General features: G+C 41.9%; 1 protein-coding gene across 4 annotated transcripts; it reads right to left on the reverse strand.

Moving 5' to 3' along the window:
- Positions 1-483: 483 nt before the first annotated feature.
- Positions 484-11,676, reverse strand: LRATD1 (LRAT domain containing 1). Of its 4 annotated transcripts, XR_008576569.1 has the most exons (4): positions 11,444-11,668; positions 10,026-10,809; positions 4,022-4,107; positions 3,078-3,214 (listed from the first exon to the last, which is right to left on the reverse strand). XR_008576569.1 is itself a non-coding variant. In XM_054822004.1 (3 exons), exons 2-3 carry the CDS (start codon positions 10,770-10,772, stop codon positions 3,050-3,052), a joined length of 912 nt encoding a protein of 303 aa, XP_054677979.1. In that variant the 5' UTR covers positions 10,773-10,809; positions 11,444-11,676; the 3' UTR covers positions 484-3,049. The 4 variants fall into 4 exon arrangements, 3 of the variants coding, with proteins under 3 accessions (XP_054677979.1, XP_054677981.1, XP_054677980.1); XM_054822004.1 differs by lacking the exon at positions 4,022-4,107 and having other exon boundaries at positions 484-3,214; positions 11,444-11,676; XM_054822006.1 differs by lacking the exon at positions 3,078-3,214 and having other exon boundaries at positions 3,243-4,107.
- Positions 11,677-11,940: the final 264 nt, after the last annotated feature.

The raw sequence follows: 11,940 nt of genomic DNA on the forward strand, positions 1-11,940 counted from the left end.
TGTGATACTACAGTCCCTAGAGGGAGGACCATTACGTGTGCCACTGTGTCATCTCCAACACGCTATTTTGTATGTCTGATAAGTCCTAGAATTGATTTTTATCTCCGTTCCCTTTTGCATTTGCGTGATTCAGTTATGCATTCCCCCCACTCATACATTGGATGAAATGTCATTTGCAGAAGGATCATTCCCACTACTATCACCCAGCTTATTTTTCCTCTGTCCAAAGTTGCATTGATTTTTCTACTGCCTTCTTCCTGACTAACAGTTAATGATCACACTCAATGTACAGATAATAGAGATGCCAGTATCCTTGTAGCAGTTAGCTGTGATTACACAGAGCCATTATCACACACAAATACAGACAAAAGTAATAACAGGGATCCCACAAGCATTCATATACATAGACACATTTATTTGAATTATAATGGAAACCTCACCAAGAAGGTGTAGGTTAGCTCATAAATCAGATCTAAGGAATACCGTTTCAACCTCTACGTCTTGCATTCAAGATATAATGGGTTCATTTTTAAGATAAACTGCTTAGCAGCTACCTTTCTCACATGTAATACACTAGTGCTAACCTGTATGTTTAAAAATCCTAATATATTTAATGTTTAGTAGGATACAATATTGAATTCTATGTTTTGTAAGATTTATTTTACAGCTATGAAAGCTTTTAAAATATGTGAGTAATATTTTCCAAGCTCCACTTAAGCTGTCTTAAATATTCAGTCTCTGACTAGAGTCTGCTTGGGGGCTTCATTTTCAGGTGGCAGAAGTTTGACATTGTTTGGAAAAAATAACCAGTTTGGGAGGTCTTCAGTGAAGTACTGATTAGATGAGGCACCACAAATGACTAGTCATATTTGTCAAACAGTGACCATTATGAACAAAACTGATACAAAACTGTTTCACGTTTTTCAACTAGTCAGTCTGAAACTAGTTCATATAAGATTTGGAGTGGTAAAAGAATATTACTTGAGTTTTCCTGCCAATATGATGACTCTATTAAACTCAAAATGGTACATTTTCCTTTTCCTTAACATTGTTCTTTTCAGTAAAGCACACCTGAATTTTGAAAAAAGGTCTATGGATCTTTCAAACTGAACTGCTCCCTAAATATTGATATAAATCATATTCCTGTTTCAAGGAAATAAGAAATATATGACAGTCCATAGCTGAACATGAAACAAATTCTTCCTCTGAGATTTTATGTTCCTGCTTTATTTCCCTTCATGTTATCTTGGATGTTGTTCTTAGGAAAATCATTAAAACTTAAAGGTATGTATGAGATTAAGGATTTCAGGAGAAAGAAATCCAAGATAAGTTTTCAGTACTGATATCACTTGCAGTGTGCAAATATTTGACATTTCTATTGCTCTTGGGGTACATTATCAGCAGACAGCAAACTCAACTTTGGGTTCCTATGGATTAAGAAAAGTTACTGTGAAATGGAAAAACAAAAGATTACCCTCTTTATTCAGTATATGTATGCAAGCTTCTAACTTGCCAAAATTCAAAGGGTATCATTTCTATAATTCGTGCTTCTAACACAGTGAAAATTTTATCTGTGTGTTTCTGAGTTTATCTGTATACAAAGCATAAATATAAAAGAAGAGCCCAAGATTTCTGCTGACCGTGACTTTATTTTTAAAACCTTTTTCTTCTGCCAATCTTTTTCCCATATTCATTTAACTTGAAAGAGAGATAAAGAAGTAGGAAACTCTTTTACAGCCCTTAGCTAGAGCTAATGGGACCCAGGCAATATTACTACCAGGATGAATCTGCATATTAACTGACCCTTTGTGCAGGGGTCTAGCACTTGACAGTCTTTTATATTGCCATAATTAAAATGAGTCGATGGGTCAATTAAAGTGAACTTTTCAATATTAATGACCTTTGATTACACCTAACTGAAGAATCAATGGTATAAAGTCAGCACAGGCTGGAAATACTAATCCTGCCAGGTAGGCAGACAACATGTAATGAGGTTTGAATTTAAAGCTAAACTAGGGCTTTGTCATATTAGGAAATAAAGAGAGTTGTATCATATAGTTACATGTTAAACATTAACAGGTCCTTGCACTCATCTAAGGTACCTCTGTTCAATGAAGTTGTGGTTTAACATGCAATCTGTTCTCAAAAGTAACTGTTGCTGATGCTCCGTCAGATGTTAAAATTACCAGCAATGTTATGGTGGTTCATGATTTGTTATACTGGATCTACTTTCGGTACCAATAAATTTATTTATTTCAATAAAATTGTTTTATTAAAGGACTTTAGCAGGATAGGTGAGTGAATTCTTTTTCTTCCGCAGCCTCTGGAAATGACAATATTCACTACGCAAGGATTCAGTTCTGACAGTCTCTGTAACAGTGATTTCTAGTGATGGGCCGGTTCATGGAAAAGTGCCTTTATCACCTACAGATGGTTTGATGAACAGGAAGAATTTTGGACAGGTAAAAAGATACATAATCTTTTATCAGGTGAGATAAAAACTTCCTGGGTGAGGACACAGAATAACGGGCTATTAGTTCTTGAAATGAAGTTTCATCTGTCAAAGACTCAGAAGTATAACTCTCAGCAATCCGGTCCACACGAAGCACTCACAGGTCTTGACAGAGCTGATTTTCACCCTGTATCCATTAGGTAAGATTTCTAAAAGCAGTCAGTGATAGCCTAACTGTGGCCCAAATAACTTTGGTGGAAGTTCACCAGTGAGTTCAATGGGGAAAGAGTCAAATCAATAGTAAGTGCTTTTCAAAGTCCCACCATTTAGCTTTTGAAATAAACATATCAGTTCAGAGAAAGATAAGATCAGAAAAGTAAAGAAATATCATTGCCAGCCGCCTCTTTACTTAAGAACAACTATACAACAATAGTTGAGCATGTCTGAACAACAGAACACAGCTAATTTCAGTGTTATTCTTCCAAAATATTACAGTAAGGGGAAAAACATTCAAATTATGAAAAAAAAACTTTGTGGCACTAACCATTAAAATATACCGAAGATAAAGATGGATGGATACTTCACTGGAGCATTCTTTTATTTATAAATACACAATTCAGTAGCAGCATAGTTCATTCTAAAAGGGTACTTCATTATTGCAAAGTGAAGCGCTCCTTGATATTTTTCCTCCAGTAAGTAGCAATATGTCAAAACCCACATATTTAACTCACTTCTCTTGATGTCAGAAGACCATGGCACACCCTAAAGAACAAATATTTGAATAGTGTTAAAATCCTGTCAGTGAAGTCTTGGGTAGCCATCTGTTGCACATATACATACTGAAATGATTGCCATTTATTACCAATGCTAACAAAATAGTCAAGACTTCTTGTGTGTGTGTATGCATAATATATACACACACAGTATGCATATGTATATTGTATACAAGTATATCTATTAGTTTTATATCAATATGCATATAAATTTCTGCTTAAATATTTACAATTAGTATATTTTCCAGACTCAGTTTTTATATTGCTTTCAGCTGACTGTAGGGGCATATGGAAACAATAGGAACATATGGAAAAAAGATCTGTTTTAAGACCAGATTGTGATATGTTTACACATACTAAATAACATACGAGAAATATTCCTTCTGTGGCATAAAGTACTGTGCTGTGGAAAGTGCCACAATGCAGCACTTAGTGTTTACTCACGCTGTTAGATATTTGCCATTTACCTGCAGCAATGATAGTGTTGTGTCAGAACTAAATCTGGGGTTTGATTGTTTCATTTATTTGCAAATTCTACCCCATGATAATTTTCTTGAAGCAGGGTTACTCCTTGATTTACACAAACTGAGAACAAGCTCTTACCTCTACTGTATAGGAATTACCAAGAAAGATTATTGAGGTCTCCCATTTATAAGCATTATGCTGCTAAGTTTATGAGCTTAAAATACAACTTTTCAAAATAGATTGCCAATGCCACTCTGTATCCAAACAGTGTTTAAACTGTGAAGAATTATTTGCTACTTAAGCCTGATGAGACACTGCATATTTTACTCACCCTATTTTGCCTAGGCAGTAGCATGGATCTCCAAAGTGTGAATGGTTTTATGTATGAGGGGTACACAGTTATTCACCCTCATGCACCTTGGAGAAGAGAAAGAAAGAAGAGAATTTCAAGCTTAGCTCTGAACATCTTCCCTGAACAGCCTGAAGTTTAACCGCAAACTCTCCCACACTGGTTCCAAACTTGACCTGAGGTCCTGTCAAAACAGCTGGAGATACTGGCTCTACAGCACTTCAGAGGCTCAAGCCCATACACTAAACTATAGTTTGTGCCCAATGCACGTACCCACACAGCCACACAAGAGAAAGTCAAAGGGATGTTTGAAAAGCATTAACCCACTTTACCTAGGAAAATGCCAATTTGCATAGATGATTACTATATGTACAAGTAAGAATATGCAATTAAGGCCCTTCTGGTAGACATCACACACATAAGCCTTCCACTGAATCCTACAGGAGGTTGATGCTGAGGTCTTGGTTCTGGCTAGTCCTACTCCTTGATTTTAGCCCAAAGGAAATGCCACATGAAGGGGATAGATTTTCTTTTATTTTAAAGATCCTGATCCTGCAAACATTTGAAGAGGCAAGCTGTTTTACACACATGGATCATATGCAGAATCAGAAATGCCTCAAAGCTCCAAAATAAATATATGGGGGGAAAAAAAAATCACCATATCAAGGCATAATTTTAATCTGAATGGCCTCTGTTAATGGAAGGTCTATGAGTCCTCTAGACATATCTACCTGAATATGTTTGTGCTTGATGCAAAATATTTAAAATGAAGAAATGAAAGTGCTGCTCGGTTATGAATCCTATAAGAGAAATTCTAGTTTATTTCTCAAAGGTAAATACGGTTTATGCCATTTAAATGGCATGGTGGCATTTCAATATACAAAAAATAGAACTTCACAGGGGAGTTGTATTATTTAGACAAGATAATACTATTTTACAAAAAAAGATAATGCAGAGTGCCACAACCACTTTAAAAAAAATACAACACTAGTAGTTTATATCTGTGTAGATTACATCTATATAATCTGGAGTAAATCCACTGATACAACAAGTAACAGAAGATTCTTAGTTCATTGCCTTTTTCCAACCTAACATCTACATTACCCTCTGTTTGATTTACAGGCAGTTCAGTAAAGTATCTGATCCCAGTATTCATTAATTTTCTTTACAATAAAACTGTAAAAAAGTCTGACAGATTAAACTAACATTGTGTCAGAGGATCCATGAGCATAGGGCAGTTTTGCACGTCAAATTTGAACTCAAAGTACAGTGAAGTTAAATATTTCATAATAATAAAGTAAGCAAATAAATTCCAGACTTGCCATGTAAACACTGACACTCATGAACTAACAGCAGCACTTGATCACACTCTAGTCATATATTATTATCCTTTGGATCCTAATTCTGCAGTGAAACTGCCTTCAGCATGGTAGCCCAATCACACCTCCTTACATATTTCTGAATTAATTCTTTGGGACTGGGACTTTAATCTTTCTCCTGGGTTGTAAAGCAGAAAACACAGTTTGCACAGCATAAGCAGCAACAACTTTTTAGTCACAGACAAGTATAATTATGGACAGAACCCTGTTAAACTGCTCTAGTAGAAATCTGTCATAGAAAATAGCTAAATCTTAAAACTAGCATTAGCAGTCCCAGCCCACTACTTCCTTGGTAGTTGCAGACAGAGGGATGGGAACCGGGCGGGCTGAGGTACCTGATCCCACAAGATGCTGCGTGTCTCGAGTGAGATCCAGCATTCCCTCAACTCCAGTGAACGCTGGTTGGAGTTACAGATGTTCAACACATCACATAGACAGGTCTATAAACTGTGACAGATTTTTGCATATCACTTACCTGAATACAAAAGACACTAAAATGAAATGAGGCAGGATAATTAAGACTGTGCACACTCTAGCACAGACCAAGGGCCATTTCTTGTCACACCCAGAAGGCCGTACCCTGTTACACCCTGCTTTTAATCTGAAATCCACATATGGATCAACAGGACATTGCCCTAAAAAATACACTATGAGGGTTTTGGTTTTTTTCCATTTTATACAACCATAATGACTTGAGAGGGGGAAAAAACTCTAACAAATGAAAACAAAGTAACCTGCAAGCATAAGATGGAGATAAAATTTGACAGTGACAAAATCTGTTTTGCTACCCATCCTTACAGTCCTCTACCTACATACACAGCCAATAACTAGCAAATATTTTGGTCATGACAGTAAGACATTTCACAAAGGCTCTCAATGTTTCAGGAGGACACGAATTGAATTTTTAATAAAATGTTAGCCTCAAAGCAATTCAAAAGACTGCATTTTGAAAAGACAAAGAAAATGGTATCCAAGCAAAAGAGATTCTATAAAACTGCTACCCAAATAGCTAACAGAAAGCTTGAAATGTGACACAAAAGAAAGATGTGCAAAGTATCCTAACATTGCAGTCATATTACAAGTCAGTACTTCAAGAGCAATGAATGAGATACAAATATTTACCCTAGGTAGCTAGACTGAAGAATGTAAACAGATTCCACAGATATAATATAATTTTTCAATATCTTTACTGCTGGAAATGGAAATGTTAACTCAGGCAGGTCACTGATCCTGAAAGATGAGTATAATCAATTACATTTTTTACCTGTCAGTCATTCACATCATTGCCTTTCTCGCAGCTGACTGCTCCCCTGCCTTCCATGTCTTATTTCAAGGCACTGAACAACTTTTTATATCCACTTTTACTCAGTCTTTTTCACCGTTTCCCTACTGCCATCTCAGATTAACATTGTTTGTTCCAGAACTAGTCTGTTTTCTTCCCTTATTTTCACGGTATTGACTGTTTCCACGGTCTCCCATCTCAGAAAGGTGGCCTTTCTGGTCTCTGAAATGCCACCTTAAATCTCACTTCTTCTCAAGGTCCACAAATTTTAACCACCTCCTAAACAATAAAATCTGATCCAAAGTTCACTGAAGTCAGTGAGAGCCTTTCCGTTAACTTCAATGGACTATGAATCAGGACCAGACTGCTGTCAGTAACTCAGGACTGAAACCTAGCAAAAGACAAGACCAAAAGGATCTGTGTGGGTATCTTCATTGTTAATAACACACTGCTCCTTGAACACAGTCATGGCAATACTATATCCTAGGTTAATACCATCTGTGAATATTTCCAATATATTTTCTCCAGACCTTATGCAAAGGACTAAGGACTTAATTTTGTTATTACCTTTATCTGTACAAATTTGGAGTGATGCCAAACACTCCTGACAGAGCTTGAATAAATAAGCATAGACTAGTCTCTTTACATACCATAAAATACCATTCTACAGCTAGCTAGGTAAACCAAGGAAAACTGTCATGCTCATGAACCAGGTTAGTAAATCATTACAAAAATCCCCAGAGTTAAAATGGCTGTTTAGATAGAGTGATGGAATATTTGGTAAGCACAGTGAAAAGTTTGAAGCCAGTATGTTTTAAATTCTCACTAGTGAGGACATGCAATGCTTTTCTTGCAAGGATCCTCTCTCTAATCCTATAGTATTCATCTAAAGAGCAATTTGAAGAAAAAGCATTCCAGAAATAAAAAAATAACAATGTGACCCACTTCATTCTTCCTGTCTTCATAAACATTGTTATTTATTCCTTCGTTATGTAATTCTCCCTGCCTCTTCCTGCCTCAGTTCTCTAACGTATATTTTTAATATGGGGAAATTAAAATAAATTACTTTTGCCCACCCTTCCTTCTCCTACCGTTTAAGTTTTAATTTTTTGTAAGTGCCTTGGGTGTAAAGCCAGTGCCTTTCTGCAATCCCGCAGTGCTCCCACCAAGTGATATAGGGAAATCAGTTCTAACAGACAATTTGAGAGATCTAATGCAGTACAATTACTAAGATACACAAATACTATGTAGAGGACTCTGTTCATGTTATGGAAAAAACTGCCATTATCAGACAGCACATATTGCCAATATAAAGCTAAAATATTACACATTTATTAAAAGGTATGTTGTGATTTGAGGCTATTTCAGCAGTAGCTTGACAGTAACAACAATTCACATTTTCAATCTTTACCCTATGTTGTACTAACCAGGTACTTTAGGGGAGGGGATAAAAGTAACACTGCCTATTACCACATAACTTTATCAAGTGTATCAGCAAACATAAAGCCAGTTAAATGACCTTCACTGAAGGGGTGTGGTTTTGAGTTTTTCTTTTTTTTTTTTTAGTGGTTGTTAGATATTTATGCTGACACTTATTATGAAGTACACTCCACCCTCACAGCTTCAGCTATGGGAGGCAAACACTTTGTGGAAATGAAATTACTGTTGCAACAAGGTTGCTTATGACATTGTTTAATACAAAAAGGAGCCAGGACACAGTACATTGATAGGGGGTGGAGTGTATTGTATATACAGAAGAGGGGTATTACTTCTATTTCTGCCATCTGACATTGATGTGGGAAGAGTGGACAAAAACAAATGCATTTTCTTTCCAGTACTGAAACATGCAAAGACAAAATGCTTATTACAAGTTGTATGCAGCTCAGAATAATAATTAAAAAAAAAAATAGACAGCTCTAGAAATGCCCCAGTATACTGAATTTGTTATAGATTTTTAAAAATAAATATTTAATATTCTGATCTTTCACTTCAAAACTTAGAATTAAGTAATGAGTGAATAGGATCTGAAATACAGACAAGGCATTGCTCACATCACATTAAAAGGCATCTTTTAAATGCAGCTGTGGATTTCTAAACTTAGACCAAACAGGATTTTTAGTTGCTTGGAATTTGAAATGCAAGATGAACTCAGAATGCCGCATTACATCTATTTTCTTTAAGTGGAATTGCAAATATGCAACAAATTGCTGTTTCAAAGAGGCAACATGCAGAATTCAAACCTATTTGTTTCTTACAGGATTCTGTTGACCTGTGCGTGAAGAGGTATTGAAGCAGTGGTGCAGTGAGAATCACTACAGCGATACAAATCCACAGCTCAAGCATGAGATCCTAGAAGCCGGATCTCTGAGGAGCAACACTGAGTATACTTTCCCCAAAATACACCACTTCCTTTAACCAATGAATTTAGTTTCAGGAAAACAGCAGCTCACCAACTTTTTCTTCCAAAAAGTAAAAAAAGGCAGGGAGGGTGGGAGGAGGGAAGAGGTGGAAAGAGCTTATTATGCATTACGATGACATTTAGCAGAGAGCTGCAAACAGAAAGCAAAGACGACAAATATTTTAAATGTTATAGATTTCAACTAGAAATGTGAAAGCATTTTCCCCTGTTAGTATCTTGCCAGAGTTGGCTGGGACAAAATTTGGGTTGCAGCTACAGGCTGAAGCAACAGTGTTGAAAATCAAAACAAACAGGCATTTACCCCTTCCCCCCAAACCCTCCCCACCTTTCCCTCCCAGCTAGCAAAGTGTGACTGATGCTTTTGGTTGGCTGCAAGGCAGATACTAGCTAGAAACTCATTTAGCTAGATCCACATCCATGGTCCCAGACGTTTAAAACTTATCATGGATTAAAGCCATGAAATAAAAATTAAAAAAAATTTCAATTTGAAATTTTATTGGCATGTTGCTAGAATGGTCAACATCGATCGACAGGAGAGACTTTGTCCACATACTCTGAGAAGAGCCTTCCTGCACCGCCCCCTTTTCTTCCTCTCTCTCACTTTTTCAGCATTAATGCTATTAAAAGCCAAACAAAATACTGGCTATGGGTGTAAAGAATGCTGGTTTTTTGGAATGTTGCCATGGAGCCTGCTTCCAGTCGCGTCCCATGGAAAGAGGGTGCAGCCTCCTGTCTCTGTGGCAGGCTGGTCTCCCCAGGCAGGGCAGAAGGAAAATAGCCATGTACCCCTGCTACTCCCTATTCTTTCCCATCCACTATAGACAAATCTTTGATCACCCTCAGTTTGCCACTGGCATCGATCCTGCGCTTCTCGCGTATTAGATCCTCCAGGCTGTGGAACCTCACCGTGTGCACCTTGTTCTCCGCCAAGTGGATCTTGAGATAGTACTGCTGCTGGTGCTGGGTGCCGGCGGCAGCCTGCAGCTCCCCCCCGGCTTTGAACTCCCTTTTCCCGAAGCGGCACCAGGCGGCGAAGCTCTCGGAGTTAGTCCAGCAGATCTCGTCGCTTTTCAAGCCCAGGTGCCCGCAGGCGTTTTGCACCACCAGCTCAGCCACCAGCGGGCGAAAGCGGTACCAGCTATTCACCACCCGGCCCACGTTGCCCGCGGCCGCCTCGTACAAGCTGTCCTGCCGGATCTGCCCCTGGTGCAGGTGGATGATCTGCCCGCTGCCCACGTACACTGCCCAGTGCGGCGGCGGGTGCTCCGACGGCCCCAGGTAGAGCAGCTCCAGCAGGTCCCCCGGCTTGCAGAGGGTAGGCAGGGCTGACAGCGAGTAGACGCTGAGGTCCCCAGCCTGGGGGCCGCTGCTGACCTTGGAAAAGATGCATTCCTGGCCGCGGAAAGCGGAGAACTGGGTCTCGTTCAGCACCAGCTGGTGGTGGAGGTGGTGGGTGGGCGTCTCCTGGCCAGGGCTGCCGGAGCCCTTCACGCTGTACTTGTCTGGCTGGCCTCGCTCGTCCAGGTCCTCCTCCTCATCCGAAAAGAAGTAAGCCACCCCGACGCGCAGCTCGTCTTTCTCGATCCCCGAGGGGTCCCCGGTCGGCAGCTCGCTGTAATTCAGGTGGGTGATGCGATCCAGTTGATTTCCCATCAATGACAGGGCGAGGCGAGGGCAGGAATCGCCGGATCTGAAGGAAGGGTGGGGTGGGCAGGGACAGAGAGAACAAGAGAAGAGAAGGAGAGTGCAAACAGAGGGAAGGAAAGAAAGAAAAAAAATCAAGGCACATACAAAAGATTTCAGCGATTCCGCCCTAAGCCCCCATTCCTCCCCCACGCATTCCCTCCCCTCTACGCAAGGGAGAAACTCCCAGTGCCCATCCCTCCCCCTACCCTCGGGGTGCAGGGCAGGGCAGACCCCCGTCTCCCCGGCACTCGCCGGATCCCGGCGGTCCCAGAGCGCCCGGCTCCTGCCGCCGCGGTAGAAGGAGGCTCCCCGCCGCCTGCCAGCTCTAGGCGGGGGGGACGGAGTTGCCCCGGGAGTCTCTTCTCCCCGCTCTGCAAGGGGAGAGGGCTCCCGGGGCGCGGGGAGGGGCTGGCTGGCCCAGAGGGTCCCGAGCCCTTCCCTCCGCCTGCGCGCAGCCGAGCCGCGCCGGGCAGCGCTTCGTGCGGGAAGGCGGCTGGAGGAGCACACGGCCTCGGAGCTGGCACCCCTGCTTGCCCGCCCGATCCTCGCAGCCCGGCCGGGACCCCGTAAGGAGCGGGCAAAGAGCAGGCGATCAGCATCTCCCCCACCCAAGGAGTCCCTCTCGCCCCCCTCCGTACCCGTGGTCGCCCAGCGCCAGAACCCCCCCCAAACTCCTTTAAAGTCGTCCTGTCCCCATGGGTGCTGCAGAGGAGGTGAGCTCCGTCCTCCCTGCTCCTCGCCCGGCTTCTCTGCCCGCGCCGCCCCGCTCCGCTGTGGGCTGCCCGGCCCCTCCGGCGAGCCTAAGTAGCGGCGGCGCCGCTCCCGAGCCCGCCCCGGCCCCGCTCATTGGCCGCGCCGCGCTGCGCCCGGCGGCGGCGGCAGTAGCGGGGCTCCGCGGCGTCACTGGCCGGGCCCTGCCGCCGCTGCCGCCGCCGCCGCCGCCGCCGCCTAGGGCCCCCCGGCTCCGGCCGCCCCTCGGGCCGGCTCCGGGGCTGCGGCACACCAGCGGCTCGGTGTAAGGAGGCGGCGCTTCCCGGGGGGAAGGGGGGATCAAAGAGCGTGCCCACCGCGGTGTGCTGCTGCCAAGCGACCTCTGCACCGAAAAGAAAGAAAAAAGGATTAAAATCTCCACCAA

Source organism: Grus americana, chromosome 3 (genome assembly GCF_028858705.1).
Source record: "Grus americana isolate bGruAme1 chromosome 3, bGruAme1.mat, whole genome shotgun sequence".
In the NCBI taxonomy this organism is placed as follows: domain Eukaryota; kingdom Metazoa; phylum Chordata; class Aves; order Gruiformes; family Gruidae; genus Grus; species Grus americana.